At 42.6% G+C, this 27,718-nt stretch overlaps 1 protein-coding gene across 50 annotated transcripts in view; it reads right to left on the bottom strand.

Moving 5' to 3' along the window:
- The window catches only part of SORBS1 (sorbin and SH3 domain containing 1), a 229,872-nt gene that overhangs the window by 71,121 nt on the left and 131,033 nt on the right, over positions 1-27,718 (bottom strand). For 18 of the 50 annotated variants that reach the window (XM_077125511.1, XM_077125507.1, XM_077125509.1 and 15 more), the window contains 7 exons: positions 26,084-26,803; positions 25,096-25,464; positions 21,689-21,830; positions 17,831-17,860; positions 12,689-12,861; positions 10,851-10,914; positions 8,886-8,960 (listed from right to left, as the gene is read on the bottom strand). In XM_077125511.1, the coding sequence (XP_076981626.1) occupies positions 8,886-8,960; positions 10,851-10,914; positions 12,689-12,861; positions 17,831-17,860; positions 21,689-21,830; positions 25,096-25,464; positions 26,084-26,803 (1,573 nt within the window). The remainder of the gene's footprint in view (positions 1-8,885; positions 8,961-10,850; positions 10,915-12,688; positions 12,862-17,830; positions 17,861-21,688; positions 21,831-25,095; positions 25,465-26,083; positions 26,804-27,718) is intronic. The other 32 variants (XM_077125531.1, XM_077125552.1, XM_077125551.1 and 29 more) reach the window with 5 other exon arrangements.

Consider the following 27,718-nt stretch of genomic DNA (forward strand, 5'->3'; position numbering starts at 1 on the left):
TGGATGGGATGGACATGGCTTCCAACTCCCCATCTTAGCTTTGATCTGGTTTGTATGTTAGCATTATCAGTTAACAAAAAAGTTCTGCAGCTAAGAAAACACAATTGAGAAAACCACTCAATCGCTCCTACCCTCTTCATCATAATTTGTTTTGATTCCACCTTGACTTGGTTCCTCCAGTGGGTTTCTTTCCTTGGAACATACCACATCTGTGGGTTCATGTGGTTCTACAGTTGAGTGGCTCAGCAAAAGTCCTCTCAGAAAGGGTCTAAACTGTGACTCTTGAACAAATCCAACTCACATGAGTTTGTGTGGCCCTCCGAGGGCATGACAGCCTTGAATGGCTGAACACTGGGGCCTTAAAACTCATAGAAATGAGGCTAGCTCAGAATCCCTCATGGTAGTGACTGGATTTTATATATTTTCAAATTGTTGGAGAAAATACAGAAATGTAGTCTTTAAATTCACAATGACGCCCCCTAAAGCATTATTCCAACAAAAATTTAGTGTAAGACAGTCAGCCTTTCCACTTTCTTACTATCTTGCTAATCCGGAATTCAGAATTCATGAATATGGAATGAAGACCCAACTCCTTCCCTTAAAATCCTTAACAACTTTAACAAAACTCACGGCAAACCTGCAAAGGGAGGTCAAAGAATCCAATGTAATATGTTATTGATAAATGCAAACCAAGCCTTGTAACTATGCATATCATTTTAAGTTTCATAGCAGAAAAAGCCAGAACATTTTATGAAATGTAAATAAAGCTAACACTGCTACCTTTCGAGTAAAGTATTGTTCAAAGTCAGCCTATCACCCCTTCTTTATCCCCTTCCTCTCACCATTTTTTCTTTCCCAGTTCTCCCCCAGCCCAATTAAGGGAAATCATCAGGTACCAGGGTTCCTTCCTTCCTTTCATTCCATCCTTTTTGCTTTAAGGTTACAATTGGTCAAAGTCAAGGTTGAGCAGGGCTTAACATTCTTCTAACAACCGAGCAAGTTTTTCCCTGTTATAAATTGAATGTGGAAGCTTACTCATGCTAACTGCAGAAAATAGGCAGAGGGAGGAGTTACATAAAATAGGGTTCAGAAATATGTATTTTGAAAGATCATTCTGAATAATTTTATACTACCAGTTTTTTAAAAAAGAGATCTGATTTTTTGCACTGCTAAAATGCCATGATGTCAAAGAGAACTAAAAATCAGCTTTAATTATAGGGATCTGATAGGAAATTGTGCTTCCACCAAATGAAAAGCCAGCTTAGATAAAAACCAATGTATGTACAGATTAAAATCCAGCTCAGCATTTTAGCTCCAGACTCTATACTGCTCTGAACCATGGAAAAATTATAGCCTATCAGTAGATAATGAGGTGAGGGTTATTTCATAGCTATTACCTGGTTCCTGAAGAAGCAAAATTTTCATGGGAGCAGGGAGGGGGCAGCATTTAAGTAATCAAAAATTAAAAACTAAAGTCTGAGCTCTTTAAAAAATGTTTCTCCCTAGCTTTCTAATGTAGAATTCTAGAAAGCTTATTAGAAGAAAAATGAGTAATTGTTTCTATAAAATGGGAAAAACTGAAGTGGGAAAAACGGTGGATGAAAACAGCAAAGGAGGTGTGAATGACTGAATGCTCTTAAAACTATTTTCTTATTTGGTGCTGATGGAGAAAGAAACCTCACTCATCCAAGCCTAACACAGGGCATCTCTGCATGAAGATAATTTTCATTTCTCACACAGTGTCCACAGGATGTCAGCCTGACACTTGAATTTCAGTGCAACAACTTTTACTTTTTTTTATTGGGTGTATGGTCTGGGAATCAAACTCAGTTCGTCCATGTGGAAGCTGAGCATTCTACCACCGAACCACCTGTGTACCCTCAGTTCGATGACTTTTAAGAAGGCAAAATGTAAAGTTGTAAGAATTCATCTGAGCAAAATTGGGACAAGTTCTAGGAGATGTATAATTTATTCTTTTATTTTTTGATGTTTATCTTACAAATCTAATACAATAAATTTATATCTTAGCTTATGAATTAAAATAATAGTTGCTACCCTTACTAAGTGCTTAATCGCTGTTGGCGATCTACTAATACCATCTCACTTAACCCTTATTATAACTTCACAAGGTACATAATATTAGCAATTCATATGATAAACAAGGAAGCTAAGGTCCAGGGAGGTTAAGAAATCTGCCCTTAGACTCAAGGTCTTTCTGACTTCACCATTTAGCCCTGTGGCAGGGACAGATGGGTGCTTTATTCTATTTTTCACGCAGCCTCATCTGCCTAGTCCTGGGAAAGGTAAAAGGGTGTGACCATTCAATTACAACTTTTATTAAAGAAGAGGCAGGGCAGGGTGTTGTCCTGAAACTCAAGTCATGCGCTGCAGCACCGGCCAGGCCAACCTCCAGTCCCGGAAGGCTTTGCCCTAGTTTTCTGCATCACCCCTCCCTGGTGACGCTTAAACAAGTCACCCGAGTTATACACCCCCCACCATCATACTTTTAGTTTACCATCCTGCTGGTCTCCAGAGACATTGGGTAAAACTGAACCACTCTTGCCACATTTTCCACTGGCTGCATCTTGCTACCTTCTCCCAGTAGTTTCACAACTGGGGAAAATGGACATAGAAACAGAAATGCCAATGAATAGGGAAACTGGAAGGCAAGGCTCAATCATATGCACGCCTACACACAAGAAGTAGCCAAATGGAATGTGTGTGCATGTGTGCTTAACCACAGTTAAGACACATTAAATGAAATGTTTCCCAGGTTTTTTATAAACCAGAGCCTGAAACTCTGCCTGCCCTACTCCCCTAAGGGTTCCTCACACAATCCCGTATTGGCCTCAGCTGAGCTGGGATCTCATGATTCTTGCTCGTGGTGGAGCCACATGCTGGTTGTGCCCCCAAAGCAGCAAGCAGCGGACATCATATCTAGGCAGCAGCCCTTGGAACCTCCTGAGCAAGGAGTTAAAGGCAATTTTAACACTAAATAGGGCTCACACAGGGGGGACAACTCACTTCTCGGCCCTGATGTTTACACACCACTGGTTCTCAACTGCTTTGGCACTCTCCTTAGCAGCACAATGTGGGGACAGCTACTCTCCTAAATACTGCCAGGAGGCACACAGTTTCCTTTTCAACCGTATGACTTTAACCGAGCTTCTAAAATACTTTTTTGTTGTTGCTGAGAATTTATAACAAACTTAGAGACAACTGGATAAAGTACTGGTTGAGAATTCTTGTGCTATAAAAAATATGTAATTGACAAAAAATAGGATAATGGGCAAAAAGCATTATTTACATAATCACTTGCCTATACTATTGATTAAATTTTAACTTTAAGCATTTCTTTGACCTTTCCACGTAAAGTGTTACTATTTTTGTAACATTAACAGATCATTTTTAACACAATTTTTCCCTTTGCTCAAATTAGTTTCTTCTCCCATTTTCCCCACACACACACTCAGGAAGAAAAATGATAAAGGGGAAAGATAGAAACACATATACAGACACAAACACACACACACACACACCACACAAAAGAAATATTCAAAGAAAAAGTATTTAGAGTTAGATATAAAATCTGGGTAGAATGGAGGAGTTAGAATAAGCAAAAGAGGTTACGGGGCAAAGTCAGGAAGTCCAGAGAGCTTTGGAAAAGACTGACAAAAGCCATGTATGCTTTGATGAAAGGCAATCACATTCTAAAGGATTAAAAAAAAAAAGATCAATATAGGGTATAGAGTAGCTGTTGTAGACAAATTCAGAAAAAAAAAAAAAACAGAATTCTGTAAGAGTAGATAAGAATGAGGTTGAACCAGAGAAGAGTTAGAGGATTAAAAGTTTGGGAGGTCCAGAGAAACGAAAGAAGACTCACCTTCCTCATCTCCTCTTGTATTCCTGGGCCTCAAAGTGGAAAGAGAAAACTGATACTGTTTCTCAACTGTCAAAGACTTTTCTGCCTGCTGGGCTGAGCCCCTCTGGGGTTGTTTTAGTTAGGAGAAAGGTGACTGCTCCGGGCAGCTAGCTGGAGTTTGGGTCAGGAGGCACAGCTCTGGCCAGGCTTCTTCACAATAGAACTATTTGCTTGACACTCAAGCAAAATACGGTTATTCTTAGAAATCCTAAGACCAGCAGAGTACTATTTTAACTCAAATACAGATGTGCCTGGGAAAATCAGCCACTTAAAGCCTTGCCTTACCACATCCTTTCCTAGGAATGAGGAAAAAGCACAGGGAGCATATAACATGCCTCCCTACTCCTGGGGATGCCTAAAAGTGCCTACAGTCACTTCACCAGGAGGTGGCAGTGGCTACCAGTGGCCTAAATGGTGGGTGAGGTATTGGAAAGAGCGAGAAAAAACAAAGTCACTGGGACTTCACCTCTGGCCAGTAGCCCTTCACCCTGACATAAGATTGGAGCACAAAGTAACTCACCATGTTGCTTGGTCTTGCTGCAGGATCTAATGCCATGTTCAAATTTCCAAAATTGTACCTGGGTATCTTCCTCTTTCTTGGGGGTGGGGAAGGGTGGCATCCCTACATTCCAGTGCAATCCCGGCTGTGCATCAAAATCACCTGGGGGAGCCATCCTAACTTCATCGTCCCAGATACCCTCCTGGGAGACAATGGCTCAAAAGATGGACTCACAAACACCAGGGAGATCGAGGCCTGGACTGAAGTGTAAAAGAGCCCTTGTACAAGGGCTGAAAAATAAAAAACACACAGTGTAGCAGAAGAGGGGAAGGCCTGAAAAGAGAAGTAAAAGCCCACATTTGGGAGCCACACAGGCCTGGGTTTGAATATTGGCCTGCCACTTAGTTGCCCATGTTACCTAACCTGTCTAAACTTCAGATTTTTCCATGATAAAACGAGGACTAACTTCACAGCATTGCCCTGAAGGATGAAAATGAGATAACTGTGATGCACTCAGCTTGGGGTCTTATATACAATAAGGGTTCCATAAGTGGCAGGCACATTGTCATTGTAGTGGTTATGTTATTATTAATAAGATTATTAGTGTGAGCTGCTGATATGCCAACCACCACACTGCTAATCCTCAAAGCAGGACGGAGGGGAAGGGGCAGAGACTGAGTTTCTGAAGCTGTTTCTCCATAGCTTATCTCCCTCTCGTACCAGCTCTAGGAGGAAAGCAAGGATAGGATTTCTGAAGACTCACCCTTGCAACCCCTCCGTGGTTTGGGGTGTAGGGGTGGGTGCAGATGGAGTTGGTGACGGCGTCTATCAACACCCAGCTCCCCACCCCACAACCATTTTGAGCAAACAGTTTCTCCGGTACAAAGAAAGGACACTTACCTGTAACAGAAAGAATGGAATGTAATTCACAGACAAGTAATTTTGGGTAAAAGGGATGGAATGACAGGCAGGAGAGGGCCAAGTGAAGATTAAAAGGCAAAGAAAAACTCATTTGCCTAGTTTTATTTGAAAGTTATTACCAAAGGAGTTCTGAGAACTGGGACATGTAATGAAATTATAATAAGTCTCCTGAGTTTATTCTACTCCCAAATTTCTTAGCCCCAACTCCTTCCAACTTTCTCATAAAATGAAGTGTAATTATATGTAAGATCTCTCTTGCCCCATAAAGAGTGATCTCAAGGATCATAAAATGATTAGAACTGGCTGTTCCTTGTTGGAATCTACAACATTTTTAAAGGTAAACTTTAAACCTCATTGACTCAGACATGATAATTTTATTATCATCTAAAACTCTAGCTAGTTTACTTCTCCACTGTTCCTGGGGATAAAAGGTTACTAAGCCAGCACAAACAAACTTTAATACAATCATTTACTATTTGGGAGAATCAGGTTTGAGTTATTTAGAAATGTCTCATATATATACTATATGAACAACCAAAATTTAGAGGCAACAGCTCTTAGGCTAGGCTTTCATATGCTTATTACAAATAATTCTAGTTCCCAATTATGAGTTAAAACAACAACCTCTTCCTTCCCAGAGGATGGACTCTGAAATGATGGCCACATTTCTCACCAATGACTATATTTTATTGCTCATTAAAATTAGAGTAGTCTCAATTAGTTGTGAATTTGTCTTTTAACAGCTTTCTTTGAAAGTTATAAATTTTTCCTTTGTAAAGAAGGATGTACACAGAGCACAGGGCAACCTGCAGAGGGCAGGGCTGGAGTAACACCAAGGACAGAGCTGAGATGAGGGACTCTGGGAATTCAGACAACATCAAAACCACAAATCTTGGAGAGAGAGATCCAGAGACTCTCTCTAAACTTAAAAAAGAAGAAAGAAACATTTAAAAAATGATCTAGCTCAAATGTTTCCCATGAAAAGCCTTCATCTAATTAAATAAATCAGTGATCTGTGTCTGGCTCTGTCAACATGGCAGAGGGAGGGTGAGGGATGGAATCTACCCTAGAGTACTTATTGGAAACCTGTGTTAAAGTCTAATCATCTTTGTTATTAATGATTGTTTTACAGCCAACCTAACTTTTCTTCACCTTTTAATGCTATTTCTTTCTCTTTGGTCTTAGAAAATAAAATGATAGTAGGATCTGCTTCTAAATTACATGTGAAGTGTTATATCACCCTTCCCGGTTTATGTCTCTAGGCAAAATAGCCCCAATGCCCTTGTGTTTGACTTGATGTGTTCTACAAAAGCAGACATTAACATGAGTCAGGGTTGCTAGGTATGGTGGCTGATGGCATGGAAGCTCTGGGAATGAGGCTGTGAAACCCTGACTTCAGACCAACAGTCAAGTTGATCGTGAAAGCAACCAGCACTGCCTGTGTTGGGTCTAAGGCAGTCTACCAGCCCAATGGGAGTCACTGTTCCTCTCCACAGGGACCTCTCCAAGAGGGCCTTCCGCCGCCCACATCTACGGAAGTACTATACTTTCCAGCATCATGGTTATCAGAGGTAACTGTGCTTGCCACTTCCCCTAGAAGGGAACCCTAAATAGTGGGTTGGGCTCTCAAGCCCCAAAACAAAGGTCAAATAAAAAACTGCATCTAATCCAAATTGCTCTTGGAAAACTCAGGTTACTTCTCTGGCAGTGCTTTTGAATAGAATCAACACCCCAAAATAGAAAGAGCAAGGTATGTCACATCAAACAGAAGCTCTGGTGGCACTGAAGATGTCATTGATTAATATGTGGCTTTTTGTTTAAGTCTATATATGTTTGGTAAACTTTTTCATTTCTTTCAAAACAGGCCCCAGCATGAAACAGATGGAAACCACTTATCTACCACATACAGGACTCATCTATCCCTTAGATTGAACTAAATCTTGCTCAGTTTTAGGAGACCAGAACTGAAATGTGGCATTTAAACTAAAACTGTAATATATCCCAGCATGTGATCCCATACAGGTTAAGTGATCAGTAAGAGCTGAAGAATGAATGGATGACTTTACCAATAATGAGATTAGAGGATTAGAGCAGAGACTCTATGAGCTGATAGCTCTGAGCTTCATTCCTGTTTCCATGGTCCTAACCCTTCACTTGCTGACATCATTCAGTTATTTACTGAGGACCTACTATGTGCCTGCAGTGCCTTCTGTGACCCTCTGGACACATACTCTGGCAGCTGCAGTGCACTGGATATAATTCACCAAGGTGGTCTTAACAAATTTCTCCTTGTGGTCAGGAGCCGTGTCTTGTTCACGGCAATATCCTCAGTGCCAAGGACAGTACCTGGCAACACCTCATCCTAGAATAGCATTCAATGCAATTTCCTCCTACATATCCCACCCACTCCCCTTCTTCTAGACCACTCACCCAAAGATCAGACAATACCTGGGACTAGGATAATTCTCAGGATGTTGCACTTTGGCACCATTTTAGTATACTTCTTTTAAACTTAGACTTTTTACCCCAGAAAAGAATATCTCTTAGATACAAGGGTGACTATCTTCAAATTCCTAAGCAGATCTTTAAAAAATGTTTTCCAGCTTGCCAAAACCCTTATTTTCAAGATATAGCATCTCCCACCATAAATGAATATTATACCCAGCTACCTCTTTTGGGAATCCCCTACCAAGGAGCTATACCTTGAGGGCCCAGCAGTGAGTTAGTTGCATTATAGGACCCTGGCGATTCTTCTGTTGTAAACTGGCAAGTCTACCTCCTTTTGCCTACCAGCCATAATGACTCCTCTTTCCTGTGTCACTGTCTAACCACCAGCACGATGCAACCTTCCCAAATACCAAGCCCTGGGGAGCTAGTTAGGGGTAGTTTTACCCAGAGTCCCAGATGTTCAAAGCATTAAGTTAAGTTACATTTAACTACTACTAAGCATGTAAATCCTAAGGGAACAGGATTTAAATATCACCTGCAGAGACCCCGGTTACACAGTAGGCAAGGGGCAAGACAACACCACAAAACAGAAGGTTGGAGGGAAGCAAATGCTTGATACACAGCCTTTAGTAACCAGGAAAAACCCCAAGGTAAAAAAGAAGGGAATAGCACTGGTACAAAGAGAAGCACACAATTTTCCTTTAATTACCTTCAGATTTAGGACTAGGAGTAGATGCAGGAAACTGGTAGGTAGGAGTGTAAGGATTGTCCTCTGTAGCAGAGAAAAGCAGTGGATTTTCAAACTATCCACGGTGAAGTGGAGGGATTGCCAAATCCTCAATCAACTCTTTTAAAAGATTATCTATTTTAGTGTTATTAAAGCACATGGGCATCACACTTAAAAAGAGATTAATGAATTAGAAAGGACTTAGTTATTTTACTATAGCACGTCATGCAAATGAGCAAAATAAAATTTTCACCAACCAAAAACAACTACAAAAATAAAAACTAAAAGCCAAATCTTATTCCTATAATGGAACTATAAGAATTAATTTAAGTCTAGGACAACAGACATACTGTCTAAGTTTATGGTACCTTCAGAAATTTGCTGGATTTCAGGAAGTTCAGGGAATTTGTACGTAGGGAAATAAGGGTTTTCTTCAGGAGTGTCTAGGCAGAGGAGCAGGTTTGGGAGAGAGAATAGAGGAAGATATAAATGGAGAGAATGAATGACTAGGAATCCACACACAATTTAGGTTCCTTGAATTCTGGAACATAGTATGCTTCACTACTGATATGAAAAGAACATCAAACTGCTTTTAAAAATCCAGTCTTTTTGCCTGAATGACTGCGACACATGTAAAGAGACAATATAATTTCTCTTCTTGGACAAAGAAATATACACACGTATACAGGCTCTAACGAGTAACAGCATTTAGTACAAAGTTTCAAGTTTTCACTTTTTATATAAGGCCAGAAACAGTAAGTATGCTAGTAAATAGTATGTAATGAAAACACTACCACAAAATTATTATTTTTTTTAAATCAAAGCTTGTGTTGTGGACATTAGAATCAAGGCAAACAAATGGATTCTTAACTTTTCAAATACCTTGGCCTACCATCACGGCAGGTAGTTTTGTTTTAAAGCTGTAATTTAGGTTGAGTTAATAATTATAACATATAAGAAGACCACTACTGCCTGTGGGGCAGAATTTCATACTTTGCACATATGTACCTTTGTCTAAGCATCTGAGCTGCCAAAACTGGGCTTGAAGGAGAGAGAGAGACAGCCTGCTCCAATACATGGACAGTGGCTTTAGGAAGTGACCAGTGGAACGGACACCATCTGATCAGATACCCAGCATTTAGCATGGTCACAGTGACTGAGCTCATTTACCCAACCACAAGGGATTTCCTCTTGACTCGGAAATGCTAAGCACCAAGCATCTTATTTAGAAACACTAAAGGGCACACCCAGATTCATTCTGAACACTGTCGAAGCTAATTAAGTGTTAATTGGCATCCACAACTAATGTGAAAAATTAGACATTGTGGTGTGGGTGGAACACTGACCAGAATGCTTTTCCTTTGCCTTCACGTGTCACCTGTGCCAGGCAGCCAGACTGGATTTGGCCATCGGAAGGACAGGATGCTCAGCCTGCAAGGAGCAGTATCATCCCCCATCCCTGCCCATCAGCTGATTGGCAGTATGGGAGGTGACGCAAGCTGATGGGGCCAGGAACTGCCCAAGCACTGGCCTGAGGTTCTTCCACCATGCTGGGTCACCTGCTGACAGCCAGTAGACCCCTGATTGGGAAGCACTTCTCTTCCAGCTTGAGTGGGCTCCAGTGTGTCAGCTCTTAACTGACTCTCAGGGCTACATGTCAAGTGCTGGCTCCCAACTGGGGAAGATTATTTTTCATATTAACGCTGCCTTACAGGTGCACCACGCAGTCTACTCTACAAGGCATGATTTGCTCTCACTGGAACCCAGTAACATAGGTACTTGGAAGTCTGACCCAGGTAAGAATACAGAGATTTTAACAATCAGCTCAGCACTTCCTCAACTCACCCTGTTCACAAGGCAGTCGTGGGCTGACACACAGTGGCGCACCTAAGGCAGGAAGCAGGTGGGAGGTGGAGCTGCTTGCATCCCCAGGCAGGTAGATGCTGGAGCACAGATGGTTGGGTTTGACCTTGCTGGCATTCCACAACATTTGAGAGGGAGAACTTGAGAGCTGCCCTCAAGTTCCAAATCTGAGGCAGGTGTACAAGTACTTCCTCCCTCCTTTGCTTGAATGGTACACGGGTGGGCTCGGGCAGGCCAGTGCCTAATGAGGCCAGCCAGGACCCCGTCTTCTGACACCTAGTAAAGTGAGTCTAAGCCTTCACCACAGCATAGGGCCACAAAGCATAGCACAACTTCTACAAATAAAAATCAGTACCTCGGGGCGGGCCATGGTGGCTCAGCAGGTAAGAATGCTTGCCTGCTAAGCCCGAGGACCCGGGTTCGATTCCCGGTGCCTACCCATGTAAAAAAAAAAAAAAAAAAATCAGTACCTCGGTTTAGTTTGTGGATCTGTTTAAACATAGTCTTGTACCAGTCTTTTGATCTCTCGGTGTTCTGGATAAAAACAAAGGCAAATAGTAAGATAAAATGAAAATCCTGGCAAATTTGAGAACTTCCATAATTGCAAAATCAAGCAGGAAAGTGACAACATCCAAATCAAAATTCAGCCATGAAACTATATAACTTTATCTTTTAAAACATGCAAAACTTTTGAGAAAGAACAGACAGACCAAGAGATTCAGAACTGAATCTGCAAAGTGATGTCTGGCCAAAAGGATGCAGATTTAGAAAAAAGTAGGCAAGGACCCACATGAAATGTGTCCATTTTTATATAATTTTTAAATTTCAATTTTACAGAGAATCTGTCTCCATATAGATAACACTAAACTGAAGTAAATGCTCCTAGAACATGAGAGCAAATTTGCTTGTTAAACCATGTCCCCACCACTTTCAGGTTATTCAGGTGGCATCTATGTCACCTTGCATAGGGCCAGATTTAGAATGCATACATTAAGATATAACCCATTATAGCATCCAATGCTACAGAGTTTTCACTCTAACCACAGCTTTTTTTTATTTTAAGACAAAAATAAAACAAGGAAGGAGATAGCTAAGCGATTAGACAAGATATTTTCACCCCTACTTTACAGATGAGGAAATGAAATAGGGAAAACTGAAGTGAGCTGCCCAAGGTCACAGAGCCGGTGAGACGGTGCACAGGAAGGTCACCCAGGACAATGTTAGCCACACGGGTTTGGGGGTTGGCCAGACCATCCCGTTCCTACAAGCTGTGGATCTTAGGCAAGTAACATATCCCTCTGAGTCTCTGCTTCCTGGTGTATAAGATGGAAATTATTAATATCCTCGTTCTAGGGTGATGTTTAAAAAAAATCCCTCAACAAACGACAGCTACCATTTACTATTAATGATAATTCTATCTCTATATTATTATCCAGGACCAAAGAACAGCTCTTCTGAGGCTCAGTCCAGTGCTGTTTCTATCAGGTGACACGCCTCCTCCAAAGGGATACCAAAAATGGTCCATTTGCCTAAACAGGAATCACAGAAGAATATATTACAGCCAGTGGCTGGTGGGCAAGAGGAGAAGATTGAAATTTACCCTAATCCAGTTTCAAAAATCAGGCTTCCCAAGAACCCCCTAGGGTTTGCAGGAGGATCCAGCAGCCTTGTACACCCGGGGAGAGCTGTGGGGTGGGGGTGCGGAGTGTCTGTTGGGAAACCCACTCTGTTCTGGGGGCCTCAGCACACTGGATCCATTCTGTGTTCCTCCTCAGCCTAGAGAAGGGGTGCTTCTTCCTGAATCTGTAAACAGGGACTGTGGGCCTCTCCCCTCACCCTCATGTTCTCTAAATAATCCTGGAATACCAGTTACCTACAATGCTCTACCGAATAATAATAAAGAAGTAACTGAGAGACACTGCCCACCACATTCTCCCCTTGAATACTCACAAGCCCACAGGCTCTCAGAAGTTCTGCTATAGAGAAACCTCTCTAACTCTATTCCACTTGCCTACCCCCCATTTTCATTTGACCACAAAACCCTTTTACCTTTAGGATTAAACATCCAACATGCTTTGAGAAAAGCTTCTCCACCCTGAGCTCAGGTCCAAGGTGGGCTTGGGTTGCTGGAGGGCAGCTTCCAAGGACGCCACAGCTATCAATGGGCTTGGACAGTTGAGAGACTAGGGACCTTGCCCCTGAAACCCATGTAACCTACAGATGGGGTAATGTGCACTTGAGGGTGTGCATTTGTCACTGGCTTAGTCAACATGAAGCCTAAGAAGAACTTCTAGGTCCATGCTCGTACCCGGAGCGGGATGCCCACTTCATCCATGGAAACATCTCTCAGGTCCTGCGCGCTCTTCACCACCCGCCTACTGTCATCCTTTGCTTTGATTTCAGTAGCCGAGCCAGGTGAGGTGGGTTTTTCCTTGGTTCCTGCTGAGTCCTGCTCCTCTACTCTTCTTTCCGAGACGGGCTCTAGAAATGAAAAGCAATTGTTAGCTGAGGTGCTTCTGGTACCTCCAAAGTAAAAATCTCCCAAATAGGGCAGCTACGAGAAAGTGTGTTTCAATTCTCAATGGGAACTGTTTTCACTTAGAAGAGGGGTCAGCAAACTACTGCCCGTGGGCTGGCAACCTGTTCTTCAAACAAAGTTTTGTTTTTTGTTTTTATTTTTTTTAAACATAACAACATACAAACACCAACATTCTTAACATATGATCATTTCATTCTTGGCATATAATCAATAACTCACAGTATCATCACACAGTTGTATATTCATCACCATGATCACCTCTCAGAACATTTGCATCAATCCAGAAAAAAAATAAAAAGGAAAAAGAAAAAGAATTCATACATTCCATACCCCTACCCCTCCTCCTCACTGATTACCAGCATTTCAATCTACTAAATTTATTTTAGCATTTGTTTCCCCTATTATTTATTTATTTTTAATCCATATGTTTTACTCATCTGTTGATAAGGTAGATAAAAGGAGCATCAGACACAATGTTTCCACAATCACACAGTCACATTGTGAAACCTATATCATTATACAATCATCTTCAAGAAACATGGCTACTGGAACACAGCTCTATGTTTTCAGGCAGTTCCCTCCAGCCTCTCCATTATACCTTAACTAAAAAGGTGATATCTATATAATGCGTAAGAATAACCTCCAGGATAACCTCTCGACTCTGTTTGGAATCTCTTAGCCACCGACACTTTATTTTGTCTCATTTCGCTCTTCCCCCTTTTGGTTGAGAAGGTTCTCTCAATCCCTTGATGCTGAGTCCCACAAACAAAGTTTTATTGGAACACAGCCACACCAATTCCTTTAAATATCACTCGTGGCTGCTTTTGAACTACAACGGCCGAGTTTAGTAGCTGTGACACAAATTGTATGGCCTACAAAGCTTAATATATTTACTACCTTGTCCTTTTAAACTGTTTGCCAAACCCTGACCTCAAGGATGCAAAGCAAGGCATCCCCAAATCCCAAAGATTTTACTTAACTCGTGAATTTACTCAGCTGTGGTTTTCTCTTACAGCCTTCATATAGAGAGGCATGGTTTAGATATTAAATCTTAATGTAACTTGCCAAGCAGAAAGGGAAAGGAAGGGTATGAGATAAAGACATGATTTTGAACTTGGAGAAATGAGTTTTTAAGGTTCAAGCATGTTTATTCTATAGGTTTCCCAGTGGAAGTGTAGTCCCTGAACCAAAAGCACCAGAGAATGCAGACTCACAGGCCCTATCCAGATCGATCAGATCAAAGTATCAAGAGCCCCAAATGATTTCTATGCACATTAATATTTGAGATGCACTACTCTCTAAGACTTTAGCAGACAGCGTTAAGGGAAGGATTACAAGAAATGCAGCATAGTAAGGAAAGAGCAATGTGCCAAAGGTAATATGGATTTGAATGTCGCTCTGACACTTACTGTGTGACGCCCGAGTTAGGCACCCAAGTTAACCTCTCTGAGCTTTACTTGCCTCCATTAAAAAGTGAAGTTAATGCCTGCAAAAGTCCTTAGTGTGGTGCTTAATCAATGAGAATGCCCCTTTATAAAAACGGGGAAGTCAGCACTGCCTGCTCCATGGGGTGACTCTGCCCGGAGTTCACACTAACTTCTGAAATGAGGGCTCATTCTGTGCCCACGGAGCAATTTTTAAAATATTCTGTGTGTGAGAATTAGCTTATGCAGGTTTCGGAACACCTGGTCCCAAGCATCATCATCATAAGCTTTAAAAGATGTTAAGCCCAGATGGGCTTTATGGGATGAGTTCTCAGGCTCCCAGCAAATTGCACACCAAGTCAAGGATTCAGCAAGAACCCTGGAAGTATAGGGGGATATCAAGTTACTACAGCCTGCTCTTAATGTGGTTCAGCTGCGCATTCTCCACCCGCCCTGAATGGCCTTTCCCATGTGCTCAAAAAGCAGCAGGTAAGATCAATTTCAAGTTGTTTCACCTGTGTGCTCAGAGGTGCTCTCACCCCTCCGTCTATGATGGCATCCCTTAAGGAGAGAAAGATCAGACACGCCATTTTCAGGGTTGCCAGTTCCAGAGTAATTTTTTTTTATATAATTTAGGGCAGGTGATTCTAACAACAATTACTTAACATCAAAACTCAGGCTGACAGCTCTTGAATTTGCTCCAAAGCTGCCTGAATCCTCATCTATATATATTTTTTAAATCCTGAATTATTTTACTTCAGAATCATGTGACCATGTGATTCCTGATTCAGTGGATTTCAATATACAGAGGGTTGAACTGCAACCCTTGAAGAAAAAGTGCGACTTTAAATCATGAAAACCAAAGTAGCATTTAATTATACCATGCAGGTGATGGGGGCACCCTTTGACAATCATGTTACAAGGGCAGCTTGCTGTTATTTCTCAACAAGCAAATATTCGTCCATAATCTAACATCCTGGGGGCATTTCCTTCCAGCTTTATATTTTGCTTTAAAGAAGAAAGTTCTGGAAAAGACCACTAAATAAATAGCAAAGCGCACAACCTCAGACAAGGTCCCTGTGTTTGGGGGAATCAGGAACGCCTTCCTTCTCTTTGGCCTAAAGTAGTGTGATTGAGGATTAGAGCAATGGTTACTCCTCCCTCAGGGAAGGGAGGGAGCCCCTCTATACCCTGGGCCAGCCTCTCTGTCCTAACCCTTTATCTTGTACTCTTGTCTATCTACCCATGGAGACTCTGAACTTCATGAAACCAAATAGCAAGTACGTCTCATCCCTGGATGAATCAAGCACCAAGCCAGTTGGGGGTAGGTGAAAACCTGTTAAAAAGACAGAGGTTGACTGCTGGCCCCTCCAAGTCCCTCACTGAAGTGTGATGGGCAAGGCATACCACATGGCACCGAGAATACAGAATGTCAACCCAGCCAATACTGTCTCCTTCTGGAGCTTTGAATGTAATGCTACCTTTTAACAAAAACTAACACTTAGTGAGCACCTACCTACTTCATGCCTCACTCTCCTAAACATCATTGTTATTTCTGTCCCCACACCCAAAAAGCAAGAAAGTGTTACCCTTGTTTTAGAGCGAAGAACCTGGCTTTGGTCTGCCAGCTCATGTTGAAATAGCACTTTACAGTTTGTAATACATGCTTCCTTTCCCTGTCACTTATGAGCCTTATAATATCCCTCCCTGTCCAAGGCAGGGGCAAGAATTATCATTCTCATCTCCCACATGAGGAAACTATGGCTCAGAGAGGTAAAGAAGTCACTTACACAGGGACAAACAGCCTTAAGGGAGGTGGGGAGGGGAGAGCCTGGACCAAGCTCTAGGCCTTCTATCTCACTGTAAGATGCCACTGCTCCTTTCAAACTCCCAAAGCAGAAAGGAGCATTGCAGAACCACCCTGCTCTCTGCAATTTGGGCTGAGGCCAGGGAATGAAGTGGACTGAAGTGTGGCAGCTCAAGGAGGGGGACAGTGAAGGGCACCTTGAGCTCAACCACAGTCTGTCCTGGTCCTGTGGCCAAATCTTGATAAAGCTGAGAGGGTGTGAGAGCCCTATGCCCTCCCCACCCATGCTCTCCACGAATCACAGGGACAGCTGTGGGATGAAGTCATGCAGCAGGCGCTCAGAAAATGGGGACTTCTATTGTCCACCAGATCAGCGGTTTTTAACCCTGGAGTTCATGAGTATCTGCAAATCCAAAGAAATCATGCTTACACGTGTGACTTTTTCTGGAGAATGAATCTACTGTTCTCATTAGATTCTCCAAAGGAGTTCATAACCAAAGGAGGATTACAAACTACCACAACACATTATAAGGGCCTGAAGGCAGCACAGTTCCCTGATGTTGCCCCAGAGCCTGACACAGGGCCTGACACATCATAGACACTCAAGAAAATGATGGTGGGAGTGAATCAGTGGAGGCACCTGCTATAACTTAAATCTATAAAACACGAGGTAGTGGGCACTGGATCTCATTTGATCTTCATAACAACCCATTAGCTAGCCACTACCCTTTCCCCATCTTATAGCAAAAGAGAATGAACCCAGAGACACTAAATAACCTGCCTGAGGTTATGCCAGGGGTAATTACTGAGGGGAAAAAGCAGAATTCAAAATAGAATGACTACGGGAAGCCCTAAAGAAATGGTTAAATATTCCCATTCTTGGGCTCCCTCAAGATTTCAGCCTACAGGGTTGTTTCTTCCTCATCCTCCACCATTGTTCCAATTGTGCGCACTCTAGCAGGGAGTGAGCCTTTAGATCTGCTTCCATTTGCCGTTACCCCCTGCACTGTTGGCTCTTGATGAAACACTTGCTACACGAAGTGTGGTCACACAACAGCATCACCTGGGAGCTGGTTTGAAAGGCAAATTCTCGCCCATTTCCATTAATGCTGTATTTCTGGGGATGTTCCAGAAGATCCTTATGCCTGATCAAATTCAAGAAGCATTGCTTTGGTTCTTCCAGGCACTCCTGGTCTGAAGGCTCCTACCTGGGCCCATCACCCTGGGGTCATCCACTGGCATTTGGGCTGGCCACCAAAAAAAGAAAGAACTTGCCCATGTTTCTCAACTCCAGATTTGTCATATTCTAGAAGACATTAAGAAGGAATAGAAAGGTGACCTCCTCAGAGAGACCTGCTATGGTCTCCATCTAAAGCATGACCCTCTGTTGTTTTTATTCAGAACATCCTGTTCTTATCCATGCAGGCACTTACACCATTCCAAAGGATGTGCTTACTAGTTTGGTTCACTTGTTTGGTCTGCTCTCACCAGCCTGCAAGCTCCTGGGAGGCAAGAACCACGGTAATGTTTTCATCATCCTTGCAGTCCAGCAACAAGCAAGGTCCCCGACGCATCAGAGCAGCAATTTTAAGACAGTGTTGATTGAACATCAGATGGTGACCAGACACCAGCTTTAACAGAATCAGGAGTTTAACATATAAATAAATATCTCTCACCTACCTGAGAGACTACTGAGGCGTTTTTGCTGTTCTGTGACAAAAGAAGGAAAGAAAACAAAGTACAAGTGAGATGTGGATGGCACATGGTAAGATCTGGCATAACTTGTTAGGATCCCATACTCTGTGTTCTTACTGCCCCCTGGCTTAGATGCTGAAATGCTTTATAGCCCCGCTGACTACAGGGACACTATCTGGGTGTGGTCCGTCCTCTATAGATCTGTGCCAGGATTCAGAGGGCTGTCACTATTTTCTGGCTGTGTCTATCTTGTCTTATGGACAATCTGATTACCCTCCCTACTTCCCTGGGTTCCAGTGAACAGGACCTTATATGTTTTCAGTCTTGGTACCATTTGAAAGAGATTTAATTGTAATCATAACTGCGGCAGCTGCTATTTCCTGAGAGCTTGCTAAGTGCCCTGACACTCTTTTAAGAGATTCTACACACATTAATTATAAAAAGATTATCTTCACAATAACCCTAGCAGACAGGTAGAACTGTCCCCCTCACTGTGCAGATGAGAGAACAATGGCATAGAAAAGTTAAGGAACTTGTTTGAGCTCATGTTGTCAGTCACTATACCAATCTGGCTGGCCCAGGGTCCAGGGAAAATCCTAAAAACTATTGGTCAGATATAGGGGCACAGATTACTCAAGATTACACTGAAAATCAGAGCTGGGTCTAGAACTTGGATATTACAGTTCCTAAGCCAGGGGCTCTTCCCAGCCATAATCAGCATGGACCCAGGTCTACTGGTCACCACTCTCCTGGGCACTCATGGTGGGGAAGAGTCCATCTACTTTGGAGAGTCCTGTGTGGATGGGCTATGAGATAGGGACAAAAGTGACCTTTACCTACCACAGCTGCTAAATATAAAGTAGCCACAAAGTTAAAAATAAAATGCTTGCCATCTCCGGGTGCTCTGTCATCACTATAGAACATCCCCCTTGGTAGTGTCCCTACCCTTCACCAGAATCACTGTGGGCAGGAAGTAAACAGAGAGCAGCCATAAGAGTTCACAGTTGTGAGAGCAGGCCCTGTCCATCTTCTTGGCATGTGGATGAAGTTAGTGGTGGCTGGATCGACCAGAAGCCCAGCTGGGACACGAGTCAAGCCTCTGCCACAAACTGCCAAATGACACCAGTCAACTGCTTAACATCTTAGCCTCAGTTTCCTCTGCTATTGAATCAGTGTGCTCTATTAGAACTATGGTTCCCAAATCTGATCTGCAGGCCAGTGGCAAGGCCTTCCAGAATGGCAGAAGCAAATTTATTCAATTAAAATTACTACATTGTTCCCACTTCTGAGGTGTGAAATGGCCTTTCTTAAGTGATGGTAGTTAGCAGTTTTGCAGTGGTGTTATTTAGCAAAATTAGAAATTGGCAACCTAGGGTAGTTCCAAGACTGTTTCATGTGTCCATAAAACCCAGGAGCCTGGGAACCACTGAACCCTTGTTCTCTGAGTGTGGCTCATGGGCCAGCCACACTGGAAATGTCTTGCAAGCTTGTTGAAAATCCAGGATCTTGGGTCACTCCCCAGCCTCCTGAAGTCAAACATACACATTAACAAGATCCCTCCCCTCTCCACTGCCAGAATTCCATGCATGTTAAAGACTGAGCCTAAGGGACTCTTCAAGTCCTAAGAATTTTCTGATTCGAGTCTTCCTTCCTAGATTGATCATGTGGTGTGAAAATTTAGGAATGACTGGAATCATGCTAGTTGTATGCAAATGTCAGTGCCAGGCAAGAGCTTAGAGCCCCTCTGTTTGGTTTATGGTAGTGGGGAGCGGGGCTTGCAGAGCTGAATCATTGTCACACTGTGCCCAGGGATGATCTAAGCAGAAAAAAAGGGAATCTTTTTTTACAATGACAAAACTAGAAATCCAGAAGTGGAGTAGGGTTATCATTCCCTCAGGAGACTTTGCAACTGTTAAGAAACTGTTTTTATAGGTACTCTAAGGGAAAGCAGAGCTGGCTTGGGTCAATGCCAAAGCAAAGCCACAAACCCCATCTGACCTAAACCCCATTTGAGATTACTGACATGATGCTGGGCAGCTAGCCTTCTATTCTCTTTGGCTCTTCCTGCCCTTTCTTCTTAGTGAACATGTGGTTTGCTCTTTTATAGGATGCTCCTGCTTCATTCCAAACACTCCAATGACATTACTTATATCCTCTTCTGAAGGATAGGTCTCAAGCCTCACAAGTGCAAAAACTGGGCAAAAGAGAAAGGCAAGAACCAAAGGTTGTTTGGGTAAACACTTGTTCAAGGAACAAAAAGAAACTGCAGACATTCTGTGCCTGAAGATGTCTCACTAGGTGTTATCAGAGGAACGTGGCAGAAACAGCTAACATTAGACTTGGCACTTCCCAAAAACCAAGTTGCCTTGGGAATAAATTCCATTTTTAAAAGAAACCATCTTTTCTTCTGGGAACTAACTTGCTTCTGTTTGAATTAAAAAAAGATGAGTCATAAAGAACTTCATAGTGAACCAAAATTTCACTTTGTCCTGCATTACAGACACTTCTGGGCAGACAAAAACTACTGCACATGAGGGCAGGGCGCTGCAGGGAGAAAGAACTCTTACATAGTTTAGTGTGGGGGTTGGGTCCCTTTTAATGTTTGAAAGAGTACAGATTCATGGGTGAAAATTAATATAGGAGTCCACACAGTGAAAAAAATAAAATTACTAAGCGACTAAGACTTGAGTGGGAAGGTTTTGAGAGAAAAATAAAATGTTTCATTCATCTGCTTTTCAAATTAGAAGCAGGAAACAGAACACTCTAATTTGGAAAACAAATATAGATTCTGCTCTCATTCTCATTGAAGTTAATGCAGGGAGAAAGATGGAGGGGAAAGTAAGAAAACTATGAAGTAGGTGCTTTGAGCTCTAAACAAAATAAATCTTCACTGCTTTTTAAAATTCAGACTACAAAAACCCTTTCTATACTAGGAAGCAGCTTGAAAACATTACATTTCACATGCAAAGGCCTTTTTGAGGGGAAAGTTTATTTCTCTGTGGAATTCAAAAAGGAAAACTTGGGATTGATCCTCTGGAATTTTAAAGCCGAATAGTCAACACATATAAGTATTACTTCAAAATGCTTCTGCTACCCTAATCCCAATGTCCTTTCAGAGATGGGGAAGAGCTAACTAGAAGAAAACAGAGAAACTATAGGAAACAAACACAAAAACTCAAAGCAGAGCTCTCTGCTGCTGTGCAGTGTAAAAGCAAAAAGCCTCATGAAGTTCATGTCCCCAGAGGGCACCAATGAACTACAGCCTAGAGAAGGCCAGTGATTACTAAGGAAAAACTCAATAATCTCTGATTGAGAGGTAGAAAAACATCTTTTATATTTTAGAAAAATTTCTACCCATAATGTACCCTTTTTAAATTTTGGCACTTAATGGACATAGGTATGCTTTCTAGAAAATTCATTATCTAAAAACTACATCAATTATGACATTACTTCAAACGGGGTATTACTATGTCTAGATTTTCTGAGCAAAGCTGGTGATCAGAAACTCTCATTTTGAGGAGTTAAGGGGCACAGACTTTTTCCTTGCGCCCTTTTATTGTTGTTATTACCAACAAAAGATACAGGCAAACTACCTACCATGTGCAACATGTACTACCCCAGCTTATTTATTCAGACACTTGACATCATCCCGAATTGGGGGCCTCTGTCAGCCTGTTATGATCTATTTTATGGGTCAAGCGGGCAAGCAAAGTGGGGCAGATGGCCTCAGGAAAGGATGGGATTTGTGAAAATTTCTGTGGAATGGCAGAATTCTTGCCACAGATTTCATAGCTACATCAATTCCAGTGATCGACGGTGGGGGAGTGGGGTAAAATCCTTTACCTCGATTATGTTGCAAGAGGACAATAGTAGGATTCACAATTGTTGTAGAGGGATAAGCAGATGATGGCTTGCTGACAGGTGTAAAGGTTTGGGATTTAGTTTCAACACGAGAAGGAACTTCATTTAGTAGAGGACTCGAACCCTGAAAAGAAAACAATGTTGTAACTAACTGTAAACACATGGAACCTAGATGCAATGCTTTTTAAGAAGAAATTTAAAACACAATGATCTTAGTCATAAAAGGAAATGTAATCAGTGAAACATATCATTAATTCCAGCTAGAAGTTCAATCTGGAATACATATTCTGTTTGTTGGGATTAGTAAAGAGGGAGAGAGGAAAGGTGAATGTTACTGAAAGTCTCAGCAATACCATTCATTATTTTTACCTGGCAATATAATCATGGGTCAATCTGGTTACTGAAAGAGCAAATTCAAATAAAAATTGAATAACATGCAAAACACATGCAATTCCAAATGCAATCCAAGAACGAGAGCTGGTTTAAATGGGAAAAAAAATCAGAAGAGTTTTAGTACACTTGTGTAGAAAAACATGAGACAACATGAGCACACGAAGACATTGATAGGATAGGGTAGAGTTAAGTAATGGTACTCTTGGAAAGCTACTCTCAACATTAGCATCATTGAAAAGTATACTAAAGTTTGCTTCTGAGATTTGGATATTATCTTGTCCTGCTGTGGCATTTTTTCACTCCAATATTGAAGTGACAACGGTCCCTGAAATATTTATGAAATTCCTGACTTTACATACCCAAGGTCCCTGTCCAAAGTACCAATAAAGATATTAATACTAATGCTATCTCCATGATGGGAACAATGTTAGTTTCGGATGTTTAGTCACTTTTCTCCATTATACCAATAAATTCTACAGTTTCTATTTTAGAATTCAGAGACCCTAAAGTCAGGATGTTATTCTTAAAGGGTTCTAGGACAAAGATTTTGATTGTTACTATTAAAGCAATTATTACGCTCCATTTGAGATCAACTACTCTTCAGCACTTCTAGGACAAGGGTCATGCCTCCCCCTTCTTCCTGCTCCCATCAGCATCTAGCACAATGTAGACAGCAGATGCTCAATAAATCCCATCTGAACAACAGGAACCACCTACCAGCAAAGGTGCTTCTGGACAACAAGAGAACATGTGTCCATCAAAAGAGATGAATGTATGTTAGCACCCAGGACAGCTCCCGACACACAGTAGGGGTTTTGTAAATGCTGGCTGGGGCAGACATCTCCTTGTAAAGCTCCCTATTCTGTGGCACCTGTCAGTTATGAGGGTCAGCTTTCTTTAGTGAGTAACACTTTCCCAAGATTTGAGAGGCACAGTATGATCTTGTACAAAAGTGCCTCATCTCAATATCTTCGTTTGTAAAGTAGAAAATAATAGCACTTTCCTTAAATTTACTTCCCAAATGATATAATAAAGATAAGTGACATATCAGTAAAAACTCTGCCAAAATGCACCCCAGAAACACAAAATACCAAAGCATTCAGCTCTTTAAAGTATAAACGTCTAATATGATTTTGGATGGATCATGTGAGAAATAGACATTTTACAAATTTTACTCTGTGGCACCTATCTTATTTTTGGAACATCACACACACACAAAAGGGCTGTTGCCTAAAAGAACTTTATTCTTCTCTCTTACTCTCAAACAACTGTAGATCATGGATCAGACACCACCCACTTGGCTACCTGCTCTTTTTGACAATTGTCATTCAGTGGAGGGGGTGCCCAAGCAGTTCACTTTCACCTCTTTCTCTGTTACTGTGGATGAAACTAGAAGTTATCAGGCCAAGGGACGTCTTCCTGGGAAGTCTATATCAGGCTAATTAGTTGGGTTTGAGAAATTGAGGATACTGCCCAGCACCATGCACTATATGGGGCACCTGAAACAAACTCAACATGAAAACCTAGATCCTACGCAATGATAACTTACACAACAAAACGGACTCAACAAAACTACTTACACAGTAAGACTACTCACAGTGGTATACCTGGACACTGAAAGTAAGACACTTCACAGGCTACTCTAGAGAAACACATTCTGTGCCAAAGGGAAGAAAACCAGCAACTCTCCAAAACAAAAGTGGGTCTCTAAGTTCACATATAAGTTGAGCTGGGGATGGGAAAGATCTTGGTGTAGGCCAGTGCAGCAAGGAATAATCTAGCATTGTTCTCCAACACAGCTGAGCTACAAAGCTCAAAGCTCAAAATCAAAGGAAATCCAGCCCACGGGTTGCATTTGGCCAGGTCTAGACCTAACAGCATTGTGTTGCATCTAGAGATTTAAGAAGCCCTAGCCCAAGAGGCAGCTGTTCCCAGCTTTGGTGCACCTGATGCTGCACTGTGATTTCTCTAAAAAGCCAAAAAAAAGTTTCCTTCATGCTTTCTGCATGACTGACTTCAGCTTAATGAGCTATTTCGGCCAGTTTTACAGACAAGTCTCCTTGCTCAAAAGGGATGTTAGTGAATTTTTAGGTCCATTAGCCAGTTACATGACCCACCAGATCAGTGTTTCTCAAAATGTGGTTTGTGGACCCCTAGCATCCGAATCTTCCTGGCTGCTTGCTACTCAGACACATTCAATCAGAAATTCTCAGTCTTTCAATTCTCCAGACTCCTGAGGAGAAAACAGACCTGAGCACTTTGGCTCAGTTTTTTTTTTTTTTCTCTCAAGTTAGGGCTTTCCCCCTGTGATGAGGATGTGTCCTCAAAAGGATGAGACCCAAGGTGTCAGGGCCCTTTAACTTGACCACTGGTCTACTTTTTCACACAAAGGACCCTGAGAGCCATGACTCAGGGGACTCATCACTTTTCTACTTTTTGGGATAACAGTTCGAACACTTGCACAGGCTTTCGTATCCTTTCGCTTAATTAAACCAAGTCTCTTATTTTGATTTTTTTAAATTAAGTATCTGAAATTCCTACATATAAAGAGTGAATCTTTTCCTCCCCAAGAACCTCCCTGCTTCCTGATGGAGAAACTGTTACTCAGCACCATGCACCAAGCCTATAATTCTTCAGCTTTCCGGAGCAATCAATGTCACATCTGCCCTGCCTCTGAAGAGCACAACTAGCCAAAGTAAAGGCAACAGATGTTGTTTTCTCTGAGGAAAAACAAAGGTCGTTCAGGAAGATGTACACTCTGAAGAGGACAGAGAAGAGGTCCTTAAGAGATTCATAAACAGCCACAAGAGATTCAGGGGACACACGGGAGAAACATGCACTCTCGTGAAAGCAGACACAGGTCCAGTCATCAGACAAGCACAGCGGCAGTCAACGCTCTTTTCTCAGAACTTAGTATTCCAGTGATAAAGGGTTTTTTCACTGCTGGCAGGAGACATTCAGGAAAGTTGTAAAGGAGGGAATTCCAGCAAGCTTACGGTACTTGAGACAGCTCCCGTGAGGTCAGGTTCCAAGACTCTGTGGAGGTCCTCCGGTACTGGGGGGACCAGCGGAGGTGGTGGTGAGAAGGATGGTGGTGTCTGGCTAATGGGGGGAAAAGAGCCAGAAGCACTGGCTGGCTGGCTGTGGGGAGGCCGCCTCTGCAGATGAGGGGGAATGAAATCATCTAGAGTCGGCAAGGTCAGAGGTGAGCTGGCAGAGGCGGTCGCTGGGAATGTGGGAACGTGGCCAAGTGGCCCCAGAGATGCTGGAGGTCTGGCAGTGCCTTCTTGCCCTCTGTCAGTATTAACCAGGTAGAGAGGGACAACTATTACCTCAGGCTGGGCTGAGCTGGAGGAAGTGGCATCCTGTAGGAAATAAGGGGGGCGTTACGTAAAGGAGTACTGCAGGAGAGAAGGAATACCATATTTAAACAGTTGAGAGTGGACATGCAATGATACACTCTGAGAAATATTTAATCGGTGCCCTTTCCTCAGAGTACATGAGACTGTCAGTGCTAGCCAGCTGGCTTGCTGATACTCTAGGACAGAGAGGGAACCCCATCCAAGTTTACTTTCCATCCATCTATTTTTGAATCCTTTTAACACTTTATGAGAAAGAAAAGAAAGGAAACAACAGAACAGGCAGGCAGGCTGGGCTTAACCCCACAAAACCACTTGTACAGACTGAAATTGTATTGGGAATGAACAGTTTCTTTGGCACCTTGCAATAAAATACTGATATATCTCACCATATTTGTATTAAGTCTGCAGACTCCACACTTTGGAATACTTACACATTTATAGAAATGAAAGAGAATGAGGCAGAGGGAGGACTGGGCTGCGTTGTTTAGAGAGAAGAATTTGGGGTTGAAGCTACAGCAGTATTACCAAGGAAAGGGAGGGTAGGGCAGCCCAGAAAACAAATGAGCTACTCGCATCAGTTTAAAAAGAGACAAAAGACACACAAACATTCCTAGTTCCTTGCCTTGGCTGGATAGCACGGCTGCAAAAGGTAAGGTTCTTTTCTCTTCCAGCTTTCAGGGCCAGAGGTAACCTGGGGGCCTAGCACAGGTGGTCTCACTGCAGCTGGGAATGAAGGCCGAGTCCCCACAGAAGGACCCTCACCATAGTTAACAGCATCTTTGTGGACGTCAAAGAACAGTTTGGGAGGATCAGGAGGAGGAGAAAAGGGTGATTTTCCCGTGCCGGCTGTGTGGGAGACACGGCAGGGGGCTGGTGCCCGAGTGCCCACAGCTTCCCAGGCAGTGCCTCTGGCGGGGTCACGTGCAACGCGAGAGGAGTTTTCCGATGCCACTGGGCAAATGTTACTGGATAAACAAGGTACATATAAGCTGCTGACCTTTTTACTCCCAACTGCCTTCTGACGTGGATTAGAGCTCACATTCTCAATATAAACTGTCCTGGTGGCTACACAGAGGTGCTGGGGTGGGGACGAAGCACCGGGGAACGTAGGACCCGGAAGCGTGGGACTAGGATACTCCGTGCCTTTGGGAACTGCTCTGGCTGCCGGGGGGAGAGAGATGGGCCAGGCTCGTGAGGGGTTCTGCTGGCCAGGGGTGCTGAGTGGGATGTAAGGCTTGGGTGAGCTCAAGTACAGGGAGTCCTTGTAGGTACTGCGGACGGTGGGAGGCTGCCATGCAAAGCTGCCCTCTTTGGGGAGAGGACGCCGTGGAGGAGAAAGAACCTTTAGTATTATTTTCAAGACACGATACCCAAACAGAAGGAAAAAGTAAGGAGGAGGAGGGGAAATGGAAAGAAGGATGACCATTAGAAATGGCAGCATAATGCAATATTAAGAAAAAACAATATTTGACATGTTTTCAAGCAAATCCTCAGTTTAGACTCATGGTCCCAGTATTTCTCTTTTGAGTACAACCAAAAGACAGCTAAGGACATAATCCTACTCACCTGTGGCAAGGCTGACCTGACTCTCCTTACAAAGGGAAGCCAAGCCCAGCCTCTGAGGGGCCACTTGCTATGTCACCAATCCCTGGTTGACCTGTACTTTTCAAAAATCTCAAATGGACTAAAAATTAACTAAAATATCAGAAGCTGTCCCAAAGACCCCGCTTCCCTGTCACATCTCCTTTCCTCAATTTTTTTAAACCTTTGGCTTTATACCTTTTTGAGTGCCTTTCATTCTTTTCTCTGAGAAAAAAAGAGTGTTAAAAGAATCATCCTCGTTTGCGTTCACAGCAGACAGATGTCTTAATTAGATCATTTAGATTTAGCAATCAATTCCATAAGCATAAGGAATAATGCTCACCAAGAAGAGAATGCTACAGATTTAGAATTCACATGCTCTTTTCTCAGTGGAAACAATCCGATGAAACTAATTACTAAGAAGGAAGACACACAAGAGATTAAAAGCATATAGTCTCCCATATTTGATGTGCATAAAAAAGGGACCAGGCAATGAAGCCTGACTGCCTGGTTTGATTAGACAACCAGGTTGTACCTGATTTATCAAATTCCAGGGCCTACCCCACCACCAGGCACAGAAATCCGGCGGGGGGGGGGGGGGGGGGGGGGGGGGCGGGTAGTAATCAGTCTCAAACTCATGGCTCAAGCCCAAAGAACTGGTTACAGGTTCAGAACC

Source organism: Tamandua tetradactyla, chromosome 13 (genome assembly GCF_023851605.1).
Source record: "Tamandua tetradactyla isolate mTamTet1 chromosome 13, mTamTet1.pri, whole genome shotgun sequence".
Classification (NCBI taxonomy): domain Eukaryota; kingdom Metazoa; phylum Chordata; class Mammalia; order Pilosa; family Myrmecophagidae; genus Tamandua; species Tamandua tetradactyla.